Source organism: Callorhinus ursinus, unplaced genomic scaffold, assembly GCF_003265705.2.
Source record: "Callorhinus ursinus isolate GAN/ISIS: 27379988/994484 unplaced genomic scaffold, GSC_fseal_2.0 scaffold12, whole genome shotgun sequence".
NCBI lineage: Eukaryota > Metazoa > Chordata > Mammalia > Carnivora > Otariidae > Callorhinus > Callorhinus ursinus.
This window is the reverse complement of record NW_027397074.1, coordinates 76358978-76383465: the sequence shown is the minus strand read 5'-3', so window position 1 is coordinate 76383465 and position 24488 is coordinate 76358978. Positions and strand designations below refer to the sequence as shown.

General features: G+C 45.4%; 1 protein-coding gene across 1 annotated transcript in view; it reads left to right on the top strand.

Moving 5' to 3' along the window:
• Nucleotides 1-24488, top strand: part of ATP6V0A4 (ATPase H+ transporting V0 subunit a4) — a 53520-nt gene that overhangs the window by 11273 nt on the left and 17759 nt on the right. Inside the window, exons 8-17 of the mRNA XM_025854930.2 lie at nt 405-487; nt 1386-1479; nt 4310-4522; nt 7702-7852; nt 8929-9068; nt 10844-11001; nt 13891-13984; nt 17765-17883; nt 19508-19724; nt 21746-21847. Of these exons, the coding sequence (XP_025710715.1) occupies nt 405-487; nt 1386-1479; nt 4310-4522; nt 7702-7852; nt 8929-9068; nt 10844-11001; nt 13891-13984; nt 17765-17883; nt 19508-19724; nt 21746-21847 (1371 nt within the window). The remainder of the gene's footprint in view (nt 1-404; nt 488-1385; nt 1480-4309; nt 4523-7701; nt 7853-8928; nt 9069-10843; nt 11002-13890; nt 13985-17764; nt 17884-19507; nt 19725-21745; nt 21848-24488) is intronic.

Sequence of the window (24488 nt, the reverse complement as noted above, 5' to 3'; positions counted from 1 at the left end):
GGCTGCCTTGGCCTCTCTCAGTGGCCTTGCCCTCAACCATAAAGAATTACGAACTTAGATCAACTGGGTGAAGCTGAAATTTTCCAGCTGTAATTTTTTTTTTTAAGATTTTGTTTTTTAGGTAATCTCTCTATCCAACGTGGGGCTTGAACTCGTAACCTGAGGTCAAGAGTCACATGCTCTACCAAGTGAGCCAGCCAGGCACCCCACCAGTTATAATTAAAAAAATTTTTTTCAATCTAAAAATTACATTATAACCAAAAAGAAAAAAATTATATATATAAAATTATATATATTATATGTATTATTATATAAATTATTTATATTATTATGGATAATATATTATGTAACAGAGTTTTGTATATATATAAAAATATATAGTTTTTACTGTTGTGATTTTCCAGAAAGAAGAAATTAAAAAGAACATATTCATCATATTTTATCAAGGAGAGCAACTCAGACAGAAAATCAAGAAGATCTGTGAAGGGTAAGAGGCTGTTCATGGCTCTTTCATCAGTGATTTGGGTCACGATTAGGTGAAGAGGTGTGTGAGACAAAGTACTCTTGACTGGAGGTTTCTTTGAGGTCCCTTAGGATTTTAGAACAACTTTCCTGCATTTGACTAGATAGTGTTAAAAATGCGACTTATCTTTAAGAGCTGTGGGAATAGGAGCAGAGAGGACTTGAGTAAGCAAATGTCAAGGTAACGGAAAGGAGGCATCATACCCATGTCTGTGTTCCTTCTCACACCCTTTATCAGCCGCTAAGAAGCAGGCACACCTCATGCTGAGCTGTTTCTGATTTTACAGAATCGATTTACTCCAGCAGAAATTATTCAGTAGAGAAAGATGTTATTACCTTAGTCGATTCTAGGGAGAAGAGACAAGTCGAGCTGTGGTCTTATTTACCTAAAAGCTCACAGGTTCTTTGGTTTGAGTGAAGCTCATTCATTGAATAGAATCATAGCTTGAATTTAAATAGTGCCGAGCGATGCATCAAGAACCCTTAGAACTGGGACTCATTTTCTGACTGCCAAAGAGACAGTTACTCTGTTTTTTTTTTTTTTTTTAGATTTTATTTATCTATTTGACAGAGAGAGACAGAGCGAGAGAGGGAACACAAGCAGGGGGAGCGGGAGAGGGAGAAGCAGGCTTCCCGCCGAGCAGGGAGCCCGATGCGGGGCTCGATTCCAGGACCCCGGGATCATGACCTGAGCCGAAGGCAGACGCTTAACGACTGAGCCACCCAGGCGCCCCGAGACAGTTATTCTAGAAAACGGTGGTCATCTAACCAAAGTCAGCAAGTGATGGCTTTGGCAGAAGGGGACGTTTTGGCAGGCTTTTCCGTGGTAACCCCCTGTGACCTTTGGAATGTCTGAAACACAGGTTTCGAGCCACCATATACCCCTGCCCAGAGCCTGTGGCGGAGCGCAGAGAGATGCTGGCCGACGTCAATGTGAAGCTGGAAGATTTAATCACCGTGAGTGAGGAGTTGAGGCGCGTGACCTGACTGGGGCCTGCCAAGGGGCTACTTTTGCCATTTCCATTTAAGTCCTGTGACCCAGTGCCCTCGCTTTTGGGCCAGCTGGAATGTTAACTGCGCTCTCCCAGCGATCATGACGGAAGGTTTCATGATAAGAACACGGTGTCCAGTAAGCTGGAGGTGGTGATTCTGAGTATCAGTACGGCTGTGCCTGGCTTGAGCCCCAGTCAGCTTTTGGGTGGCCAGCGCAGTCGGATAGAAGGAGCCCTTTATTGTGAGCCCGGCCTGGGCCACATCTGGGATACAACTAACTAGCCAGTTAGGTTGAACAAGCAGTCTGACTGATTCTTTTTCCATTGACTCACGCAGTTGTTTGAGCAGACCAATTACTTCCGTAAAAACAGCAGGTGAGTCTAGTTTCACCATGTGACACACCCCAAATTCATAGCCTCTTGTAAAGTGAGTTGTCATCCAGGGTGGCACTTGACACTCGTATGATTGGAACACTTGCTTCAATAAGCTTTGAAAGGAATCCACTAAAAGCAGCTGGGCCTGCATCACATTGCTTCTTCCAGATGAGCCCTGTCCTGTAGAATTTTCTGTGGGCGTGTTATCTAACCTGCGAGCGCCATGCTGTGGCCATGAGCCGCACGTAACCACAGAGCCCTTGAAACATGGCTAGTGCAACTGAGGAACTGAATTTTTATTTTATTTTATTTTTAATTTTTTTTTAGAGGTGGGCAGGGGCAAAGGGAGAGGGAGAAAGAAAATCTTAAGCAGGCTCCATGCCCAGTGCAGAGCCTGATGCAGGGCTCGATCTCACAACCCTGAGATCATGACCTGAGCCAAAATCAAGAGTCGGATGTTTAACTGACTGGGCCACCCAGATGCCCCCTGAGTTTTTATTTTTAATTAATTTTAATTAAATTTAAAATTTTCATGGCTGCTGAATCCGTTGTTAGCACAATTCTGGATCCTCAGGGAGGATCTTTAGAAATGTGGTATGTGAGTGTGTTTGTGTTACGAAACGCTTAGAATAACAGACATCTTTGCCTTCCCAGAAAAATCTGTGCTTAATTTCTTTAAGTCCCTCTGTTCCTTCCTTGTCACTTGTCAAGGAGATTGTGGTTCCCTGACGCAATTGCCCTTGAACTTCTTTCCTCAAACATTCCATACTACATTTTATGAAAGCTTCATGAGGAAAAGAAGTTATTCCAAACTTATGTTCCTATTTAGTCTGACCTGGGGAGCCACTGGTGAAGGTTGCTGAGACGGGTATACGCTGGTAACCCTGAACAAAAACGAATCCCATTAAATAAATTCTCTGTGGGCAAAATTGTCCATTCCCTCCTTCATTAATTCACTGGTCATTTATTGAAGACATTATATATGTAAAGCATTTTGATAGAGGTATTCCTTTCCCAGGGCTGCTATAACAAATGACCATAAACTGGGGCGGGGCGGGGCTTAAAACACAGAAATTTATTTTCTCACAGTTCTGGAGGCTCGAAGTCTGAAATCCAGGGATCAGCAGAGCCACGCTTCCTCTGAAGGCTCTAGGAAGGGATCCTTCCTCGCCTGTTCTGCTATGGTCCTAATGTGTGTCGCCCCCACCCCCAAACTCATATGTTGAAAACCTCATGTCCGAGGTGATGGTATTCAGAGGTGGGGCCTTTGGGAAGTGATTAGGTCATGAGGGTGGAGCTCTCCTGAATGAGATTAGTGCCCTTATAAAAGAGGCCCCAGAGAGCTTGCTTGCCCCTTCTACCATGTGAGGATAGAATTTGAAGTCGGCAACCCAAAAGAAAATCCTTACCTAACCATGATGGTAGACAGTGATCTCAGACTTCCAGCTTCCAGAACTGTGAACAATTAATTTTTGTTGTTTAAGCCACCCAGCATGGTGTTGTGTGATCATGGCCTGAATAGAGTAAGACATCTCCCTAGCGTCTGGTGGTTGTCGGCAGTCCTTGGTGTTCCTTGGTTTGTAGATATTTCACTCCAGTCTCTGCCTAAATCACACAAGACATTCTTCCCTACGTCTCTAGTTGTCCAAATTTCTACCTTTTTTTTTTTTTTTTAAAGTAGGCTCCACGCTGGGCATGGAGCCCAATATGGGGGTCCAACTCACACCCTGAGATCAAGACCGGAGCTGAGACCAAGAGTTGGACGCTCAACTGGCTGAGCCACCCAGGAGCACCTAGATGTCCAAATTTCTTTTTTTTTTATTTAAAGATTTTTATTTATTTATTGAGAGAGAGAGAGAATGGTAGAGAGCATGAGAGGGAAGAGGGTCAGAGAGAGAAGCAGACCCCTCGCCGAGCAGGGAGCCCGACGCGGGACTCGATCCCGGGACTCCAGGATCATGACCCAAGCCGAAGGCAGTCTCTCAACCAACTGAGCCACCCAGGCGCCCTGTCCAAATTTCTTATAAGGACACCAGTCATATTGGTTAGGGCCCACCCTACTCCAGCATGACCTCATGTTAATTACATCGGCAAAGACCGTGTTTCCAAATAAGGTCACATTCATGGTTACCAGGGGTTAGGACTTCAACATATCTTTTTTTGGGGACACAGTTCAATCCATGACAATAGTACTCTAAGGAATTTAGAAGAAAGGGAAGATACAATCTTTGCCCAAGGGTTTTAACCTCTACAAGGGAAGATAAACTGTTCATGAGGGTTGATGGCGGGTAAGGACTGCAGGCCAGAGGAGGGAGCCCAGAGCCGGAGAAGCCATGATGGCTGACGGCCTTCCATTTTGCCACATTGCCAGAGCCCTGCATGAGTGTTCCTTGTTTCTCTGTGTGCTGTTCCCCATCCAGGTCATCACACAAACAGAGTCTCACCGTCAGCGCCTCCTGCAAGAAGCCGCTGCCAACTGGCATTCCTGGGCCATTAAAGTGCAGAAGATGAAGGCCATTTACCACATCCTGAACATGTGCAACATTGATGTCACCCAGCAGTGTGCCATCGCCGAGATCTGGTTCCCGGTGGCAGACACTGGGCGCATCAAGAGGGCATTGGAGCAAGGCATGGTGAGTGGCAGATGGAACTGGGGAGGGGACGGGTGCCTCACCTCCAGCCTCAGCAGTGCCTCCGTCAGGCGCCTCTGTCAGCCTCCCACGTCACATGAACTTCCCAAGGACTGTCTCCCTCATCTTCATATCTTCAGTTCTTAATCCAGGGCCGGGCACCTATTAGAAACTCCTTTTCTGGCAAATATTCAACATTTCTTTGATCTTCAGCAAGTGCATGTTGAGCACTGCTGTACCAATCACTCTGCTGGTTGTGATGGTAGATACCACAGTCAGTGTGACTGTAGGTCTGTCCTTTCCCTCACGGAGGTCACACCTGGCTGGAAAGACAAATAACCAGACACCTGTGCTCACTGTGTGCCCACAGCTGTGCTCAGCACTCTGTACCCTAGTTAAGGTCACAGCCTTCGTCCTTCACCTCTCCAGATGGCCACTGGGCCCCAGGAACAGATCTGGGGCTATGCGGACAGAGCAAAGCCCCGCTCCTGACAGACTTTCTAGAAAGGAAGACATATAGTAAGCATGTCCATCACTAATGTGATTTCAGGCAACGATGGTGGTGAGCAGGCAGTAAAGTGAGGGATGGGGGGGGATGGGGTGAGGAGGGAGCCTTTGTTCTGATCACCTAGTCACCCTACTGGTGAAGAAAGGAACGGTACCAGACGGCCAGACACACAACAGCTGCCTGCGGACACATGACACAGACAGCAGTTGGCTAGTCACATATGCTCAGAGCCCGGGGGAAAAGGACACACACACGGGGCCGCACGGGGCCACATGGAGGTGGTACTTGGGGCTCGCACTTGGGGGCAGAATGAGCCAACCGGGGCTATGGGCGCAGCCTCCCACAAGAGGAAGGGGCCCTGGTTTCCATGGGAGGACGAGAGGAGCTCGTTTGAATACACTTCTGGGGTGGCAGGGAGGCGGAAGACTAGGCAGGGTGGTCTGGCCCATGGGGGAGCTAGCTGGGTGGGGAGCCTTTCCTGCTTCGTGGGTACAAATCTGGTGAGGGCAGAGGAATTCACGGTTTGGCCTTTGGGGCCCTGTGAGACTCAAAGGTGTCAAGGCAGCGCTTGGAATTTTAGGTCTTTTGATACCATTCTAGGGCTGTGACTGGAGAAGGCCCCTCTGAGCAGGTGGCTTGGAACAGGAGCGGGCGGCGGGGTAGGAGGGGGAGCTTTCAGGCCGGAGGGTCTGAAAGAAAGGCCTTGAGGTGGGATTGGACTAGGAGGTAGGGCCTATCTTTATCCCCCTTGTACAATGAGGAAACTGAGGCACAGAAGGGAGAAGTGACTTGACCACGGTCCTGGAGCCAGGAGGCAGGATTTGAAGGTCCCCATGTGATAGTCCAGTAACGACCTAACAGGGCACTTAAGAAGAGCTTGTCACTCAGAATGGGAAGGATGGGGTTGCTTCCTGGAGGAAGTGACGCCTGAGCTGAACCATGGAAGGGGTCAGTGAGCAGGTGACTGGTGGTGCGGAGGGGCGTGTGGTGCAGGCCCACCTGAAGGCCAGTGGCTGGAGAGAGGGTGCAGCCAGTTTAAAGAATGGGAGGAAGATCAGGGAGAGGCTGCAGCGTGGTCCTGAAGGACTTTTAGTGGTGTAAGGGGTCTGATTTTATTCTCATGCCAGAGTGACATGATCCAGTTTGCATTTTAGAAACATTTCAGTGCAGTGTGGACGAGCCTGCGGAGCTATCGGGGAGGTGTCCTGATGCCGGGATCTGAACTAAACGGGGTCATCCTGTCATCACAAAGGAGTCAAACTTCTACAAGGCCACTTCTGACTGTTTCTACAGTTTCTTCAGCCTTCTGAAATGACAAAAGTCTTTTCCAGATAGGAGTAGAAGGCCCTGTGTGGGTAGGAGGCGAGGGGAGAAGTGTAAGGGGTTAGCTTTCATTATCATCATCATGAACAAGCAAAAAATACTCTATGCCAGGTGTTGTGTCAGGTGCTGGGGCCCATGTTAAAAACAAAACAAAACACCACAGTCCTTGTTCTTAAGGAGATCATGATCACATAAAGATATATACCAACAGAGTAAGGAACTCCTCCACTTGCTGTGTGACGTAGGGGAAGTTACTTAACCTCTCTGGACCTTCATTTCCTCATTAGTCAAGTGGGGCTTGATGGGTAGTTGATACTGACCTCGTGTTGTTAGAAGCATTGATGAGCAGTCATTTGGCGGGTGCTAGGTCCCACTGAGTGTGCAGGTGGTAAGTGCTGTTAGACTTTGGAACCACCAGAGGGTTCCTGGAGGGTGAGCCTGGGGAATGGTTCATACCTGGGTAAGATGTCTGGTGTGGAGTCGGCTGGTTTCCATGCAGAAATACTGGGGATGAAGGTGTGAAAGGAGTCTAAGTCAATATTGGAAAGAAGTCTTGATTGCGAGACTGAAGAGTTTTGATTTCACTCTTTAGGTAATAAGAAGCCTTTGAGTAGGAGGGTAGCATGACTGGAGCAGTCCTCTTGGTTTTATTTTATCAAAGGATTTCACTGTCTGGAGTGTAGGATAAACGGAAGGGAAAGAGACAGAAGACGACAGCGAGGCTCGGGGATGGCAGCAAGAAGAGGATTTGAAAGGGACAAGCAGGAAGATTTGGTGATTGGTTGATTGATTAAACCAGGAAAAGGGACACGTCTGATGATTCCAATGGTTCAGGGATCTGGAGAATGGAGTCTGCTGAAGCGAGGCCAAAGGAGGACCTGGCTTTGGGGCAAGTTGATGAGTTTGGTTTTAGGCTCCCGGATTTTGTGGGGTTGCTGAGACATGAGAGTTTGAAAGCCCAGGCAGACAGTTAAAACAGAATTGCAATTCGGAGGAGGGTCAGGGCCGTTTGAAAGAAGGGGGCAGAATGAGGAAAGTGGGTAAACTCTTGAGGGAGTGAGTAGAGAGAAAGGAAAATAGAGGACCCAGAACTGGGTGCAACAGGTGCATTTGCAGGAGCAGGAGAATGGAAATGGCCAGAACTCTACCCGCTTGATGACTTTCCTTTGGGATAAACTAGATAAGTATTAGGAAGGTATTCACTTTTACAGATGTGGTCATGGGTCTCACAGAAGTCAAGAAATTGTTCCAAGTTTACCTTTAAGGGATGGTGCGAATTGGACTGTGATCCACGTGCTGACCCCCAGCTCAAAGCTCTCTTCCTTGCATTTTTTGTCAATGTTTTTTGTAGGAACTCAGTGGCTCCTCCATGGTCCCCATCCTGACTGCAGTGCAATCTAAAGCAGCTCCTCCCACATTTAACAGGACCAATAAATTCACAGCCGGCTTTCAGAATATTGTAGATGCCTATGGTGTGGGCAGTTACCGGGAAATGAACCCAGGTCTGTATGGGTCTGATGCATTGAATAATGGGGAAGCTCGAAAATGAAAAGTGGGTAAGATTGACCCCTTGGGTGGCAGAGGAGGTGAATTGTTGAAAACTGTGAGATCCCTAAAATCTTGTTTGGCTTCCTGATGCCCTGCTTTGTCTTGCATAAATGGCGATTAGTGAAAGATTTGTTCTTTGTCAAGATTTCACCTGTTCTCTCTTAAACCATAGCTATTAGGTAGTTAAATTCAGTTCTTTTTCCCTTACCAATTCAGTGAGGGTCATCTCTCAACATCTTCATAGAGCTGGAGCTGTTTTGTGGGTGAGATGAGAACACACAGGACTTGGAGTCAGAAGACTGGATTCTTAGTGCCATAAGCTGTGGGATATGGTTGCCTGGTTTGTAAAAACAAAGGGGTAGACCAGCTGCCCTCCAGTCATGTCGTCCACAGTGCTTTTGTCCAGCCTGCGTCCTAATCTTGGGACCTGTAATGCAGGGGCCCCATAGGTTGGGTGTCCTGTGAGTAACTGCTGGAGGTGCCGGGTGCATGTGAACGCTGGAGAAACAGGCAAAAAGTGGTAGTGGAAGAGTATACAAAACACTCAGAGATAGAAAACTGGTTTTATTGTTATTTATTTTTTTAGAGCGGGGAGGAGGGACAGAGGGGAGAGAGAGAATCTTAAGCAGGCTCCATGCCCAGCTGGACTCCAGGCTTGATCTCAGCATCCTGAGATCATGACCTGAGCTGAAATCAAGAGTTGGACGCTTAACCAACTGAGCCATCCAGGCGCCACCCCGCCCCCGAAAAGTGGTTTTAAAACCCATTAAATTTTGTGATTTTGGGCAAGTCACTTAACTGCTTCAAAACTCAGCTCATTTGTAAATGGGGAGTAATAATGCTTATTTATTGATGAGCTGATGTATGTGGGAGCTAAGCATGTGTTGGGGTTGGGGATGGGGAGGGAAGACAGAATTAGGAAGATACAAGGCAACCAGCTTGTGGGGCATGGAACATGATCGACAGATCTTTGATGGGGGCCCAGTGGCTGTGGGAAGGACTCAGGCTGTTGGGGGTCTCATCTCTACAGCTCCCTATACCATCATCACTTTCCCCTTCCTGTTTGCTGTGATGTTTGGAGACTGTGGTCATGGCATCGTGATGCTACTGGCAGCGCTTTGGATGGTCCTTAATGAGAGACGCTTGCTCTCCCAGAAGATGAACAATGAGGTGGGTGTCCACCGAATATCTTGCCTCATTTCCTTGAGGTTGTAAGTAGAGTATGAAAAATGTGTATGTTGTTTTCACCATAGAAACAACCTGTTTTATGAAAAGCAAAAGATAGAGAGTAAAAGAGGGCCAAAATTCAACACAGAAATTCCTGCCCAAAGCTCAAATGCTTTGGCTGGTGCGGTGCGGTTCCTTTCAGCATTTTTTTTTTTTTTTTTTTTTTTTTATTTTTTTTTACGGGGGTTGGGTTTTTTTTTTTTTTTTTTTTTTTTTTTTTTTTTTTTTTTGTACATTGCTTGACCAGGCATTGATCTTATTTTTAAGTTTTTTTCCCCACTATTGATTTTTTCCCCCTTTGGTTATAAAGACTATATATGTTTATTTTAAAAATGGGGAAAATACAATTTAACTTCCTAGAGAAAAATCACAGCTAATGTTTTTATGTATCTTTCCATTTTTTTGTGTGCTTATACACAAATAAACAATTTTTAAAAAACTGGGATCAAATAGTGCATTTTAATTTGTGGACTTCTTTTTTTTCCACTTAAAATATCACAAATATTTTTTCCAGGGCACCTGGGTGGCACAGCTGGTTGGGCATCTGACTCTTGACTTCAGCTCAGGTCATGATCCCAGGGGCCTGGGATCAAGCCCCACATCGGGCTCTGTGCTCAGCGGGGAGTCTGCTTGGGATTCTCTCTCTCTCCCTCCCTCTGCCCCTCCCCAGCACGCATGCTCTCTCTCTCTCTCTCAAAAAAAAAAAAATCACAAATATTTTTTCATGGCAGAGCCCTTCTCCCACAATCAGCCCATGACCATTGTTCTTATGAAACACCAAGAAACCCTGAATATTGTGTCTTCACCTTGACACTTGAAGTGTCCACACCTTCTGTGAAGTGCCTTCTCGGTGTTGTGAAGGTTGAGACAACTCAAGAGTCTGCAGTGTTTCAAAGTTAATTAGTTAGGGTCACTTTATGTTCATTTTAATACATTTTATAAGCCGGAAACGTGCCTTTCACTGTGTTCTGCATTTTAAGAATATCTGCAGACTTTTATTACAAGTTGTCTTAACTAGAGCTAGTTCAATGATGTCACAGTGGGTTAATCATCAGCAAAGTTAGTGGGAAAGTCCACTCCTGGCCAGTATAGTTTTGCATGACCAGCCACTTTAACAGCTGTAGTTGCCTATAATAAATATTCCAAGTCTCAAAGCTAAACTTGAGCAGGTCTGAGAATGATCGACACACATCATTCAGTATTATAGAAACACTTGACTCTCCTTAGTGGATGTGCTTAGACAGAGACTCGATTTTATAATGACAAGACCCAAAATGAGTGTAGATTTGACTTGCAATGAAATTGAGCCGCCGTGGGAGTCCAGCTCCGTGCTTGTCTTCTAGAAGCACTTGAGACAACACCTGCCCACCGTCACGTCCCTTCCCTGACATGTGAGGCCTCAGTTTGTGCTACAGTTATGTTTTCTAACCAATGATCACTTCAAGAATATGGGGCTTATATGGTTTTACTTCCATAGTAACAATTTCTGGTCTAGGACTCTTCTGATTCACGGATATAAGCTCAGGAAAATAATGATGTGCGTGTGCTCTATTTGGATCACTTTGATGTTGCCTCGTCCCATGGCCTCTCTGTATAGGGCCTGTGTGCCTTGCTGGGGCTATGCCAGTGGTGCTGGAGACATCCCATAACATACTTCCCACCCCGGGGTCTGGTGCTGAGCCCACTGACGGTCATCCCCTCTGTCTTCCTGAGGCCAGATCTGGAACACCTTCTTCCATGGACGCTATCTGATTCTCCTCATGGGCATCTTTTCCATCTACACGGGCTTGATTTACAACGACTGCTTCTCCAAGTCTTTCAACATCTTCGGCTCTTCTTGGAGTGTCAGACCCATGTTCAGAAATGGCACATGGAAGTAAGTTTACAGACAGACATGGGTCCGGGGGGGCCTCAGTGGTGGATTTCATGGCCAGGAAGTCTGCTCAGAGGTGTGCCCACAGATCCAACAAAGAATTCCATTTTATCTCCTGAGCGAGAGACCTCAAACCAGTCCCTCAGTAACTGGACTAGAAGCACTTGAGACAACACTTGAGACAACACCAACAACTGTAATACATGGAAATAGTTTTTTTTTTAAAATTTTTTAAAGATTTTATTTATTTATTTGACAGAGAGAGACACAGCGAGAGAGGGAACACAAGCAGGGGGCGTGGGAGAGGGAGAAGCAGGCTTCCCGCCGAGAAGGGAGCCCGATGCGGGGCTCGATCCCAGCACCCTGGGATCATGACCTGAGCCGAAGGCAGACGCTTAATGACTGAACCACCCAGGTGCCCCTTGGAAATCATTTTAAAATTTCAATTAAGTATATATCACGGAGTGCATAGCACTACTGCAAGAGCAAACAATGGAGCGGATGTCAACGGGTATCAGTTTGTATAAATGGATATCATCTTGGTATCAGTCACAGAAGCCAAGTTCCCTGGAGGAGAAGGAGGCCTTTGAAGCATGCCTTGTTCTGTCAGGGAACTGGAAACAGTGAAATTAGGCATCCAGGGGCTGAGGAGAGAAGGCTGATATGGGTGTTGAAGTATATATAAATGATTGATTCCCTGTGTTCAAGGTCCCAGACTCATCTGAAGGGCATTTTCTTTGACGGTTTCAGAGCATATTGATTCAACGTCGAACACAAAGGAGGGGATGGCTAGTTTTGCAACAGCGGTTCCCTGTGTTTGGTGGGCAGTGCAGTGAGGAAGGCAGGTAGGGCAGCATGGGCGTGGGGGGTAGCTGGTGAGGACATGGCTGCAGAAGAGAGAGACCTGGGAGCTCTCTCGATGCCCACCAACCACAGCTTGGATGGACAGTAAGAGTGCGGGTGACGGTGTCATGGAGGTTCGGTGCATCTTTTTGGTTTCTCTGCTGGGTCCAAGTTCCTTGTGGTAGAGGACAGTTTGTTTATTGTTAAACAAACAATAAATAAAATTAATTAATGAATTAAAATGAATAAAACATTTTCCAGAATTACAGATGGCTATATTGACAAGGGTTTTTGTTTTTGTTTTTGCTTTACAATTAGTACCCTGAAGAGATGCCTAGGAGAACAAAGCTTTCATAAATTTAAAGGCAAATTACTTAGATTTGCTCTTTAGATTTAAACTCATAAGTAAAATGATTGACTGGGAAACATGTTAAATCAGCATCATTTCACCAAACCACCAAGATGAAATCTGATTTGCCCAGGAGTGTGATTGGGAGAGGTCCGAGTCAACTGGCTTTTTGCGATTCTGCAAATGTGGGCTGGGATGTTCTTTCATGCACATAAATGACCTCTGGCTCAATTCAAGGCTCTTGGAGGCCAAGCCCAGTCTGAGGGACGCTCAGCCATGTGCCCCGGCATTGATTATATGAAGTGGGACCTCATTGACAGTGAGACAAACGAAAATTGACGTCATCCATCAGAGTGGCAAAGGACACAGCAAGCTGATTTTGGTCACGAGTCACAAGCCAGGTCTTGGGTCTTGCTTTCCCTGACAATTGACTAGGGACACTGTCACAATACTTGTCAGCCCAAGACCACCAGAAGCCTGCCTGTCATCCCCCAAAATTGAGGTTATTGACTCAGGGAATGTGGTGTGCCAGTGGGGAGCTTGAGCATCTCAGCAAGAGGGTGTGGGAAAGGGCTTACAGGGTCTGGCTCCCCAGAGGATGAGGGCAACCTTTGGTCATTTTTGTGGTTTGGACATTGTCCTTGCTTTGGTATGTCCATATTTTGATATCAGATATGACTGTGGATCGGTCTTGTTTGTGTCTGGATCCAGCACGGTCACAGGGTGGCTTTGTCTGGTGTTGGTGTTCTGTGAACTTGTTTACATTCAACAACAGATAGCGTGACTTTGCTGTGGCGGCCAACTCGCTCCCTTCAGGGATGGCTTTCTCCTTTGTCCACACACAAACAAATCTCTGCTAATTCAGTGCAACCATTTGCCGTGAGGCATGCCATTAGCACGGGGGTGTCTGTGTCTGAGATGGCCAGTCAGGGCCAGTTGTTTCCACTGCATCTGGAGGGCCTGATCAGCATGATCGGGCTACCTGATTCCCTGGCTGCTACTCAATACTCTCCAGTGCCTCAGTTGTAGGAGGGAGGGAGTATATTCCTAGGTAGCCAGCCAAAGTTGCCAGAACTCTGTTCCTCATCATTTCACTACTCCTTCTTGGCTCCTCTGTAGATGTGTGCTCTGTTAAACAAACAAACAAACAAATACCCATAATGGTCTTGCAGAGATAGTAAGAAACTCCTACCCACTGACGTCCATGCTTCTGGGCAAAGTTGGGAGACTGATTTAAAGGGATTCAATGGAATTTTGAGGGCTAAGTTTCACAGAGATTTAGGGTCCATGGGTGAAAGCGAGTTCATTCCCCCAGGATGAGCTCATGTGCTCCCCGAGGAGGTTTCCCAGGCTTGTCCTTGTGTTGAGATTTGTTTCCTCTATGCTCCTTCATCCCTAGCCTGACTTCTTTTCTGATGTGGTATAACTGTTTTTCTTTACAATACTCCACCCGGGTAGGAGCCCTTTGGAGACTCGACATTTCAGAGGCCGGATGGTCATGTCTGTAGCCTCAGCATCTGGGACGATACTTGGCACACAGTAACCATTCATGGGATGATTGAATGAGCCAAAGGATGAGTTGCACCAACAGTGAGGCTTTGATTGGCTTACAAGTTCATGACCAAGGACACTATTGTATATTTTTCCTACCTCTGGTTGATCATTGGTTTTGTTCTTATTTTTCCTTTCTCCCACTGTAGCACATATGTAATGGAAACAAATCCATATTTACAGCTGGACCCAGCCATTCCGGGAGTGTACTCTGGAAATCCATACCCATTTGGGATTGATCCGGTAATGTCTTCTTGGGTTAAATATTTATTATGTAAAATGTCTTGCTGAGGAGATCTCTAGGTAGAGGAGGAGAAAGTGCCAGAGACTGTCAAATCAACACATTTATGCTGAGATAGAATTACATATTCTGGAGGTTTTATGACACTGTGCAGGACTCAAGTAAATGTCCTACCTGTACCCTTTACCTAGCTCGTGGTTCATTTTCCATATAGTTGCTCAAACATTCTGCCTCTTTCTCCGATAATTTATACCCCTGATGGCTAATGATTGCTTCTTTCAAAGGCCCTTGGTTGCCTGGAAAGCATGCATATTAGAGGAGTTATTTAGCATCCCGATCAAGTTGCCTACTCTGGCTCTTTCTTGCAGTGAGTAACATCTCCCTTTTCCTAGGAAAGTGTGGATTTGCTCTTATTTTTGCTTTATTTTACCACAGAGAATTGATATAAGTTTTTAAAAAAAGGTATGATTTAACTTTTATGTGGTTGTTATAGCTATCTCAACTGGATTTGAGCCAAGCAAAACAGAGGCGCTTCCTGGCGTAGCCTTTTAGGTATAAAGGGATTTCGAGGAGGCTCCCATGCCTGTTTGCTTAAAGCCATGTACACATGATGTCCCAACACATAACCGCCACCAAGTGGCAGCCTTGTGCCCCAGATGAGCTTGAGCGGGCTAGACCCCAACTTGGCAAATGCCGTCAATAAATGTTTCTTCTATGCTCTTTTTGTGGGAGAGGTCCTGGGACCTCAGTTTTGGTTGCTGACAGTCGAGAGTAAACAGTACCGGCCCTAGAACTGTACTCTCCTCTCTATGGGTCGTCTCTTCTTCAGTTTCTCTGAGTCCTCCCACCGCTTGTCTGCCTCCCATCCCTTAGAAAGATGGAAGTGCATCTCCCAGGATTTGTTTATATTTGCCACGCGGAGGCACTTGGAATTTAAGCTTTATCAAAAGAGGTGAAGTCCTTGGAAGCTTTGTTGTAAACTGCAAAGTGCGGAAAACAAATGCAAGTTGTTATCTTTGTGGACTGGAAGGCTTTTTCTGTGGTCCAAGGAATTTTCATGATTAGCCAGGAGGCAACGGAGGAGTATAGAGGGGGCTGATCCTAGGGTCTGGTTGACCTTCCTTTCCTTTGAATCTCTTTGCCTCTACTGTCCTCTCTTCGCTTCCCAGCCCACCCCTGACCTATCAGCAGATCCTGCCTGCCCAGTTCTGCTGCTCAGACAAAGGACAGTATAGTCACGGCTCAGAACCGACCGGGCTGGAGTGTCTACTGTGTAGGCAGCTTTGTCTGCCTGCCCACCAGTTAGAGAGGGAGGAAGAAGGGGAGGGTGGAAGAGAAGTGGGAGGGTGAAAGAATTAACTTTTTTCCTGGTAGCAATTATTTTTGAAATTTTTTGAAATTTCTGGCCTTTTTATTACAAAATAAGGCATATATGAGATTAAAAATCCATATAATACAAAACAGTATAAAAAAAAGAAAGCGTTCTCTCTCCTATTCTGGTAATTCTCTTCCCCAGAGATACCCCCTTTAACAGAACATTTCTGTGCCTGTGTCAGCACTTATCTATTTTTTAAAGATTTCTTTTTTTTTTTTTTAAAGATTTTATTTATTCATTTGAGAGAGAGCACGAGGGAGAGCGGAGAGCACAAGTCGGGGGGAAGGGGCAGAGGGAGAGGGGGAGTCAGACTCCTGGCCAAGCAGGGAACCTGACTCGGGAGTCCATCCCAGGACCCTGGGATCATGACCTCAGCTGAAGGCAGACGCTTAACCGACTGAGCCACCCAGGCGCCCAAAGATTTATTTTTTTCATTTTAGCAAGAGAGTGCGCATGTGTGAGCAGGGGGAGGGGCAGAGGGAGAGAAACTCAAGCCGACTTCCCGCTGATCCTGGAGCCCCACCTGGGGTTTGATCTCATGACCCCGAGATCATGCCCTGAGCTGAAATCAAGAGTTGGTTACTCAGTGGACTGAGCCACCCAGGCGCCCCGGCACTTACTTCTATTAATGAAGGGTTGGATTTTTAACATAATGTAAATGTCTACAGTTGCATTTATTGACATGTGCGACATCTTTTTGCGAATCAAATCACAAAAATATTTGGCTGTCAGAGCTGAGAGGTCTTTCTAAAAGTGTTTGTAGATCTTTTGTAATAAATGAACATAACAAAATGGTTAAAAGCCTATGCTCTTGGATCAGACAGCCTGTGTATAAATCTTGCCTTTTCTGTTTCCTTGCTATGTGGTTTTGAGCAAGTTAACACCTCTGTGTCTCTGCAAAATGGATATGACAACAGCTCTAACTCACTGGGTTGCTCAGAAGAGTAAATGATTTTTATGCATAAAACACCCAGAAGAGAGTCTGGTACATAAATAGGGTCAATACCCCATATGCCATGGTATTATTTCTTCCTTGGTGTGTAAAGAACTCAATCTTCCTGAGACAGAGATAAATTCTCTTATGTGTAAAACGGGAATATTTATATTTGTATCATAGGGTTTTTGTTAGAATTAAATGAGATAGCATATTTAAAGAGCTTAGGAGGTGCCTGGTACTCAATTTTTAGTTTGTCAGATTTGGCTGGGTCTACAGTGTGCTGGTAAACCTGTCCTAACCATGTTGAGTGATCCTGTTGGGACTGGCCAAGCAGGCAGGCGAAGGGAAAAGCAAAGGGTGGAGGGCAAGCCTGGTGTTGTTGAAATGCCAGGCAGATGGGGGAGGTAGAGAAGATGCCCCTGGTGTCTGGACACCTGTTACTGGAGACCCTTTGCCTGCCTTCCGAGCAGCCTTCTTAGTGGTTGGCCAGCTTGTAGCTTCTCAGGACATTTTAAAGAGAGCATCAGTGAGATATGGTTCCTGCCTGTATGTGTGCATGGGGTGGGGGCAAGGTACCTTTGTCTTGAGACTGTGCCCACGGGGTGCTTTGAGCCCTTAACAGAAGCAAAGTAGTTTGGAGGAGGCAGTCGTTTTAGGAGGGAAAATGAGACAACCCTTGCAGCTCTGTTACCTTTGAGATGCGGTATAGCAAACCCTTACGTATGTCTAGCAGGCAGTTTGGGGATGTGTCTAAAGTTGAGGAGGGGTTGGAGGTCAGAGCAAAGACTTGAACCATTTACTAAGAGTAGGAGTGGAGACCATGGGACCGTTAGCGAGAGTGCGACCCTGACCAGCCCCCTAGCCCCTCTGAGCGCTTGCTCTGTGTGTCAGTCTTGTTAGGAGGGCAAGGATACATGTCCCTCCCTTTGCAAGCCTGGCAGCTGTGTTTAAAACAGGGACCATGGAGAAGGCAGGGACCATGTCTGGCCCTAGTGCTAATAAATATTGGCTACAAGAGTGGTTTCTAGAGATGGACCCAGGAAAATTCTTTGTAAAGTGAGGCACTATAGAAATCATAGTAAAAGGTGGTATTATCAAGAAGGGATTGGATACATTCATGGGCCAGAAATCTCCACCACTAAGAAGTGGAACTGAGGCAAGTTTGGAAGCTCTCCACAATGTTTCAGAATGTCTATTCCCTGAGTAGGAAAAATCACGTAGGATTTTCTTTCTTCTGGCCACTTGATATTTACTAATGTACTGATGGTTCTGACACATTTGTCATTAGAGTTGCATTGATAAGGGGTTTCTTCCTTTTCCTTTCCCGAGCCTAGAATGCATGCGTTGAACGGGATCAAAATCTGAAAATGTGGTCCCTACAGTGACTTCCTCAGGAGAAGTCCTGCTCTTGCCCCCGATAAAACTTCTAGACTCTGGTCTCATGCCTTTCTTGTCACGTTTCCCATCCAGATTTGGAACTTGGCTTCAAACAAACTAACATTCTTGAATTCCTACAAAATGAAGATGTCAGTCATCCTGGGAATTGTCCAGATGGTTTTCGGTGTTATTCTCAGCCTTTTCAATCACATGTAAGTTTTCATGATTAACTTGCTGCCTGTTGGTCTGACCCTGTCGTGGAAGAGCAGGGACAGTGCCACCCATGTGGCCCCGTGTCCCTTTGTGCAAGAGTTTCCTTCTTCCTACGGGGAGTGCTTTGCCATGTCTCTTGGCTTGAGCCAGGACAGGCTGGTTTGGCAGAAGTGGGACCTCTGTTTCTCCTGAGCTGGGTCGCTCAAGTAGGAGTGTTCCTTTCACCTCAGAAATATTTGAGGGTTCAGAAACAGACTGGCAAGCCCATAGCACCTTGGGTTCCCCAACCTGAAAGGTCTCGGTCACTGCCATATCCAGGATTAGCTCCCACCAGTGGGCAAATGGAGAGGTAAGTACACTGGGGCCCCTGTGCCCTCAGATTCTCAGTTCCCTTTGATGTCAGCAGCCTCTCACTTGGGCTGTTCGTGTCTTATCTTTCCTTTCCTTGTATCAAGCTACGTCTCGGAAAACTTCTCAAACCTATTTTTCTAAAGGCAACAATGTATGAAAACATGGAAAGTTGAATGTGGAATGTGCAATGTGGAAAACATGGACTCTTAGGCTTCCCCCCAAGAAGCGACCCAGACCACTTCTGTTCCCATTGGCCAGAGCCAGCCCCGTGGTGCCCCCTGACCTGAAAGCTCATACAAGTGCAGATCTATTCGAAAAATCAGATATAGTTAGTGGGCCAACTAGTGACGATTAGTGACCAGTGACCCTGGTACCAGTGACCAGTGACCTCTGCCTCCCTGGAAGAGCCACAAGAATTAAATGAGAGGTAATCCCAGAAAGTATTTTCTGGAGCAGTGTATCATTGGTTTCAGTGTGTGTCAGGCCGGCCTCACCGATCCAGGGATCCTGTTTTATCGTGAGATCTCCCTTTTCCCTCAGATAACTCTTGCAATTAGCAAAGGGAGTGGGGACCCTTTCTGGCATTTTAACTTGGGGGCCACCAACTTAGCCTTGTGGGACTCTCTCTAGAACTTAGAGCAGGAGTCGGCAAACTCTTTCTGTAAAGAGCCAGAGAGTACGTATTTTAGGGTCTGGAGGCCAGACGGTCTCTGTCACAACTACTCAGTCCTGGCGTTGGGGCATAAAAGCTGCCATGGATAATCTGTCAACGGATGAGTGGGTCTGTGTTCTAATAAAACTTTATTAATGAACACTAAAATTTGAATTACGTATAACTTTCACATATCATAAACTATTGTTCTTTTGAGTTTTTTGGTCAACCATTTAGAAATGTAAAAATCATTTTCAACTTGTGTTGAATGGGCTCAGTTTGGCCCACAAGCCTTAGCTTTCCAACCCGTGTCTTAGGAGAAAAAGCCTCCTAGTCGCCCTTCCATATCTTTGTGCCCTTGGTTGTGTTGGTATGAGCTAGGTGTGCAGGTCAAACCACCAGCTCTCCCTGCAGACCTGCCCTTTGCTTCAGACACTACCTTCCAGACTCTGGTTCTCTTGAATCCTTCCTTTCTCCTTTTCCCATCCCTGCATAATTGCTGCTTGCTAAGAAGTAGATGCAGTGTGCGAAAAATGAACATTTTGTGCTTTGGGGCGAATAATTAGTTCCTGATATTCGCTCAGTGTTCTCTCTCTCATGTGTGTGTTTCCCACCCCCAGATACTTCAGAAGAACTCTCAACATCGTTCTGCAATTTATTCCTGAGATGATTTTTATCCTGTGTCTCTTTGGATACTTGGTTTTCATGATCGTTTTCAAATGGTGCCACTTTGATGTCCGTGCGTCCCAGCATGCCCCTAGCATCCTCATCCACTTCATTAACATGTTTCTGTTTAACTATGATGACCCTTCCAATGCACCCCTGTACAAACATCAGGTATCGATGGGGTTTTTTTTTTCTTCTTTTATGCACTGGATAACGTCACATCTCTCTCGCAGTCTTGAGTATTGCAGGGAATAGTTATTTGCAAGACTGAGCCATCTTAGCACCCACCCACTCAAGGTTGTTGACGCCTGGACGTCCTCACTGAAGACGTGCTGTGCCCTCCTGTGGCTGCTTGTGGCCTCATGCGTTTGAGTCCTAGCTGTGTTCGCCTCCTCTATAGGAGCAACAAAATTAGAAGAGAAAATGCCTTGTGGCAGGGCATTTTTTATGAAAAATAAAGATAATTCAGGTTTAAGATAATAATCAGAGAAGACCTATATCTCTGAAAGCCCTTTTGAGGTAGCCCACTTCACTGTTGTAATGTTTTCGTTATACCTCCGTGAATGGTATACGAACCACCCCTAGACTATGAGCACTAAATGAACATATTTGGAAGGTTCATTTACTCAGTGCCGGCGTTTGAATGAAAGTTCACTTGGACTTCCCGAAGAAGTCTTCTCTTTTAGGCAAAGGACTCAGACTCACCAACTATTTCACGCGCTACCTCCTTTCATAGAGACTAAAGTCCTCACCTGGTTTGGAATATGCACTGAACTTTGCACAGTGAATGGTTCTTCCAGCTCTTTTTCCCCCTTCAAAACCCTTTTTGGGAGTTGGCTGGTTTCCCTGTGCCCTGGTATGAAGATGCATTATCCTGACACAGTTTGAAGTTTCCATAGCCTCATTTTGGGGTCATGCAGCTGGAAGAGACGATGTAAGTTGATAACCCAGCCCCTTCCCAACAGTGCCATGGCCATCGTGGTGCCATGTTTGAATATCAAAGAAGAAGAGCAACAGATAAATATAAATCTCTGGTTGCTGTGTACATCGTGAGGTGGAAAACCTTGCATACAGATGGACAAATGGCGATGAGGTAGCGCAGGAAGCTAGGACTGGCAAGCATGGTGTGTTTCTGAGGCTCCCTTCCCTCTTCTGAGCGTTTCAGAGTGGAGGAAAGTAGAAGGAAGACTGAGGGGCTAGGATGTCCCCACTGTTAGCGGGGTGAATCTTACCACGACCGGCATAAAAATCGTCCCCTGGCATTCACTGAGAGCTTGGCCAGAACAGCAGAAGAAAAGTGAAGGTCTAAGAAACATTTTTCCTTACCCCCTCGAGCAGCCAGTGTCCATGCCTTTTAGTAGCTCTGACTAAGCCTCCCCGGGCTTCCTGGTTCTTTGACACAGCAGCTCTGGGTCCCTCCTCCAAGTTGGTGACTAGGGGTTTTATAATAAGAGGTGGGGGCATGAGGATGTGAGAGGAAATGTGCAGCAGGATGATAAGGTGGGACAAATTCTGGGTTTCAGCAGAAGCATCGAGACCGTGGTTGCCTCAGCCCAGAGGGAGCTGTGAGGGACACAGCCAGGGAGAGTCCAACATGGCTACCTCAGAGCCTGGCGGGTGACTCACCCACAGCAAGAGCGTGAGGAAGCTTTTTTTTTCTTATTGAGAAGAAGTTATTTTTCTTTTTTGAAAGACAGAGAGCAACAGAGCACAGATAATTATCTAGTCCTGGGAATATACAGTTGCTAATTGAGATCATCTTTGTCACTTCAAGTGACCCAAGGGGTTTTGGCTACTGTGGAGTGACCAGTGAAGTCATGGGGCCTGCCACACTTTTCATGCAGGGCCAGGGGCTAACTATTCCCATGGGACAAGGGATAAGTAAAGTTGCCCTTATTATGTGCCTTGTGAGTACTTCTTGTTCACCTGTGGGGTGGGTGGATAGCAAGAGGGTACTCAAAGAGTAAGGAATAAGATAGTGAGTTTCCAGTGCCCACTCTGGATTGACGCTGGGCACCACTGGACTGCAGTGGGAATACTCCAAGATGTAAAGGTGAATGGATACACTGACATGCTTTAGATCTCTCAAAATAAAGTACAACTAAAATGATCCATATTTATAATTTTTATCATATAAGTTATGCCGTGTGATCACCTTGAAGTGATGGGATCTTACGATTTTGATCTTACAGCAAGAAGTCCAGAGTTTCTTTGTTATTATGGCTTTGATTTCTGTCCCGTGGATGCTTCTGATTAAGCCATTTATTCTTAGAGCCAATCATCGAAAATCCCTGGTAAGTGCCTATTCATTTCCATTCACTCACTGTGGGTAAGAGTGTGGGTTCTTTGAAAATAGAAATCTGGGCTTTCACCAGAATGCTGGGCTTTGCGGTCCTTCTTATTTCCAGGACAATGCTCTATTAAATAGGACGAGCACATTTAAATCTTATGTTTTGCTAACTTTGCTCAGGGTATGTGTGTGCATCTGTGTGTGCACCAAGTCTACTGGTAGCTAATGACGTATAAGAGTCTGAACATGGTTGTGTTATTAGTTGAAAATAAAAGTATTTTACTATAGTTTGAGTTTGTTGGTGAATATTGAAAGCTGTTTTTATCAGATTTTTACAGTTGTGAGCTTTCACTGTATTATGTTCCAGTGTGCTAGTGCAGGAGTAAAGAAATACAAATAAGCCAGCTTCCGTTTATTTGTGATTTTTCCCTATTGCCAAACACCCATTTCAGCCCATTTCCTCCTTTTGTGTGAACTGCTCCTGAGCCTCGCATTTATTCAGGGAATGAAGAAGAGTTTACTATCAGTCTAAATCAAATAGGATTTGGGAAGATTGACCTCCTAGGGCACGTCAGAATCTAGAAATCCACATGAGAGCTGCTTGAGATTATCAGTCTCGGCTCTATCTACATCAGTGCAAACAGTAAGTGGAATGTGCTGAGATCACATATGTTTTAAGTGGCTGTAGATATTTTGAGATAAATTCGTTCTTTTCTAAAATCTGTGGGATATTGCCTTGGCTGAGTCAGGGACCTGGAGATGAGACTGGAGTTCTGGAGGTACGTCCCTAGGTGGCGCCCTTTCCCTACATCACCTGCTTCTCTTCTTTTGTGCCTGGTCAGCTTTGACTAGTTAGGAAGTCTGTCTCGGTAAATACAATTCAAGTGGGAGATGAATTTAAAAAAAGACAAAACAAAGAATACTTGTTCATTGTTTGGCTAATTGCTGAGAGACCCAGATGATAAAGGGCGGGTGAGGTGGAAGGTTGTCTAGAGGTGACCAAGTGTTTCAAAGGAAGGTGGCAAATAGCTGTTTGCCGACATAGATACCACTCTCTTTTCTAGAAACTCAGCCTGTCCGTTAAGTCAAGTGAGCTTACGTCCGTAAGTCTGTAAGTGAGCTGCTGGCTCACCTGACTCCCCACACTCTAAAATAATAGCTTGCCTTGCTCTTTGCTCCACAAAATGTGTAAATAGTTGCTGATCTCAACGTGGTTGATTTCTCGCTTTTCCCCACGATGACTTATATAATAGGGAAGGAAGCCAGAGAAGGTTTTCTTAGTCTGCCATCTTGGATGACACCCCCTAAAACGACTCTGGGTAGCAGGAGCTCCCCAAGACTGCGTGGAGGCCTGTCTCCTTGGGCTCTCCTTGGAATGCATAGCTATCGGTTGGTCTTTTAGGCTGCCGATTAGGATCCTGGTAGTCCTTTTTCATGTTAGAAACATTTCTACCACCTCCATCCAAGAGATGATTCCATAACCGGCGGTTATTTGGGCCACCCAGGTGCCCTAGTTTCATTTATTCTTAAATGCTATGTTAGGGGGATCATACAGTACACCCTCTTTTGGATCTGGCTTCCTTCATCCAGTGTCATACTCCAGAGGTGTGTGCGAACACGCGCGCGCGCGTGTGTGTAATTGCTATATAGTATTACTGTGTGTGAATCTACCACAGTTTATTTATCCATTTGTATATTGATAGTTATTTGGCTTGTTTCTAGTTTTATTATATCTTCGTTTATTTTGTTTTTAATTAAAATTTTTTTATTATGTTTAAAATACCAGTATAATTAACATATATAGTGTTATATTAATTTCAGATATACAATGTAGTGATTCAACGATTCTATATAATACCTGATGTTCATCACAGTAAGAATACTCTTAATCCCTTCCACCTATTCTATCCATCCCCCGACTCACCTCTCCTCCGGTAACCACCAGTTTGTTTTCTGTAGTTAAGAGTCTGTTTTTTGGTTTGTCTCTTTTTTTTCTTTGTTCATTTGTTTTGTTTCTTAAATTCCACATGAGTTAAGTCATATGGGATTTGTCTTTCTCTGATGGACTTATCTCGCTTAGCATTATATCCTCTAGATCACCCATGTCATTGAAAATGGCAAGATTTCATTCTTTTTTTATGGCCGAGTAATATTCTCATACACACACACACACACACACACACACACACATCACCTCCTCTTTTTTTCATTCGTCTGTTGATGGACAGGTTGCTTCTATAATTTGACTGTTGTCAGTAATGCTGCAATAAGCTTAGGGGTACATATATCTTTTCAAATTAGTGTTTTCATATTCTTCGGGTAAATACCCAGTGGTGGAATTACTGGATCATATGGTAATTCTATTTCTATTTTTTTGAGGAGCTTCCAATACTCTTTTCCACAGTGGCTGCCCCAGTTTGCATTCCCACCCATAGTACACAAGGTTTCTTTTTCCTCTACATCCTCTCCAACACTTGTTTCTTGTGTTTTTGATTTTAGCCATTCTGACAGGTATGAGGATATAGCTTATTGTGGTTTTGATTTGCATTTCCCTGATGGTGAGTGATGTTGAGCATCTTTTCATGTGTCTGCTAGCCAACTGTGTGTTTTCTTTGAAGAAATATCTATTCGTGTCTTCTGCCCAT